The following is a 1,867-nucleotide window of genomic DNA, read 5'->3' as shown; positions in this document are numbered from 1 at the left end:
GCCTGCCACAACACCTGGCTATTTTTTGGGGGGGGGCGGGGGTGGTTGCAGCCATCACTGTTTGGCGGGCCTGGGCTGGATTCGAACGAGCCACCTTAGGTGTATGTAGCTGGCACCTTAGCCACTTGAGCTACAGGCGCCAAGCCTCTTTAGAGGTTTATAATGCAGCAGCTCTTATAACTGAAACCTTTCAGATAGTGTATAGTATCATAAACTTGACAAAGTTTAAAAGTACTACCCTTTTTTAGAAGTTATTTTGCCAGAGAATGAAGTTTTTAAAAGTCAAGCTGTCCAGTCATGGTGGCATGTACCTGTAGTCCCAGCTACTTAGGAGGCTCAGGCAGTAGGATCATTTGTGCCTGGGAATTTGAGGTTGCAGTGAGCTATGATGATGCCACTGCACTCTTAATTCAGGTGACAAGAGTGAGACCTTGCCTTTAAAAAAAAAAAAGCCTTGTTGTTTGGGAAAGACTCCTTCCAGACTCTTGTTTTCTTTCCCTGAAGCTGTAGTTATGTTAATTGATGCTTTTATGTATTAAAGAACTTGCATTTTTTCAGCCATTAAAAAAGATGGAGACTTTACATCCTTTGTATTAACCTGGATGGAAGTGGAACACATTACTCTAAGTAAAGCATCACAAGAATGGAGAAGCTTGAATCCTATGTATTCAATTTTGATATGAGGACAATTAATGACCTAATACACAGTGGGGGGTGGGGGAAGAGGAGAGCTGAGAGAGAAGGAAGGAGGAGGGTGGGGGAAAGAAAGAGCAGAGAGCGGGAAGGAGGGAGCAGGGTGGAGTCTCCATGTGTGAGACACACCTCTTGGGGGCAAGACATAATTGTAAGAGGAACTTTGGAACTTTGCCTAACAAATACAATCAGGGTAACCTGGTTTCTTGTACCCTCAATGAATCTCCAACAATTAAAAAAGAAAAAAGAACTTGCATTTTTTTGGAAGATTTTTTTCTTTCTTTACATTTTTGACAGGTTATGGTTTTAAACTATTTGTTTGAAAAGTTATGTAAAATTTTGGATATTAGTTCAAATATTGCATGGCTTATTCTAATATAATTTTGTTAATGAACTTCCTTCTTAGGTATTACATCAAATACCAATAATGGATCTATGGTAGTCCACAGTAGTTATGATGAAATTGAAGGAGGTGGCTTCTTGGGTGAGATGCTATGAGTTTTTTTTTTTATTATAACAGTTATGTATCTCATTGTAGGAATCTACACACATTGTAGGAAACGAAGAAGAACACTTCATTATTTCGCTGTATCTACTTTTAACATTTTTGATTTCCATTTATTTATTTATTTATTTTTGAGACCTAGCTCAAGCTGTCACTGGGTAGAGTGCTGTGGCATCACAGCTCACAGCAACCTCCAACTTCTGGGCTCAAGCGAGTCTCTTGCTTCAGCCTCCCAAGTAGCTGGGACTACAGGCACCTTCCACAATGCCTGGCTATTTTTTGATTGTACTTGTCATTGTAGTTTGGCGGGCCCAGGCTGGATTCATACCCGCTAGCTCAGGTGTATGTGGTTGGTGTCTTAGCTGCTTGAGCTATAGGCGCCTAACCGATTTCCATATATTTAAACTTTTGAGTAGTTTTTTTTCTCTTCTGAATTGGTATCATTGGCTTTATTATGATTATAGAAAATATTTATCATTTATGTATATTTAAATTTATTTGACCAATCTCCTAAGTTAAACATTTAGGATATTATCTTTTTTTTTTTTTTCAGACAGAGTCTTAAGCTGTTGCCCTGGGTAGAGTGCTATGGCATCACAGCTCACAGCAACCTCTAACTCTTGGGCTTAAGTGATTCTCTTGCCTCAGCCTCCCAAGTAGCTGGGACTA

General features: G+C 39.6%; 1 protein-coding gene across 1 annotated transcript in view; it reads left to right on the top strand.

Annotated features, from left to right (window-relative positions):
• SEC24A (SEC24 homolog A, COPII coat complex component) overlaps positions 1–1,867 on the top strand; it is a 101,365-nt gene that overhangs the window by 32,321 nt on the left and 67,177 nt on the right. The window contains exons 4-5 of the mRNA XM_023514716.1: positions 1,100–1,177; positions 1,847–1,854. Of these exons, the coding sequence (XP_023370484.1) occupies positions 1,100–1,177; positions 1,847–1,854 (86 nt within the window). The remainder of the gene's footprint in view (positions 1–1,099; positions 1,178–1,846; positions 1,855–1,867) is intronic.

This window comes from Otolemur garnettii, unplaced genomic scaffold, assembly GCF_000181295.1.
Source record: "Otolemur garnettii isolate 467f Iridium unplaced genomic scaffold, OtoGar3 scaffold00003, whole genome shotgun sequence".
Classification (NCBI taxonomy): Eukaryota; Metazoa; Chordata; class Mammalia; order Primates; family Galagidae; genus Otolemur; species Otolemur garnettii.
The sequence above is the reverse complement of the archived record's forward strand: the minus strand, read 5'-3'. Positions and strand labels throughout refer to the sequence as shown.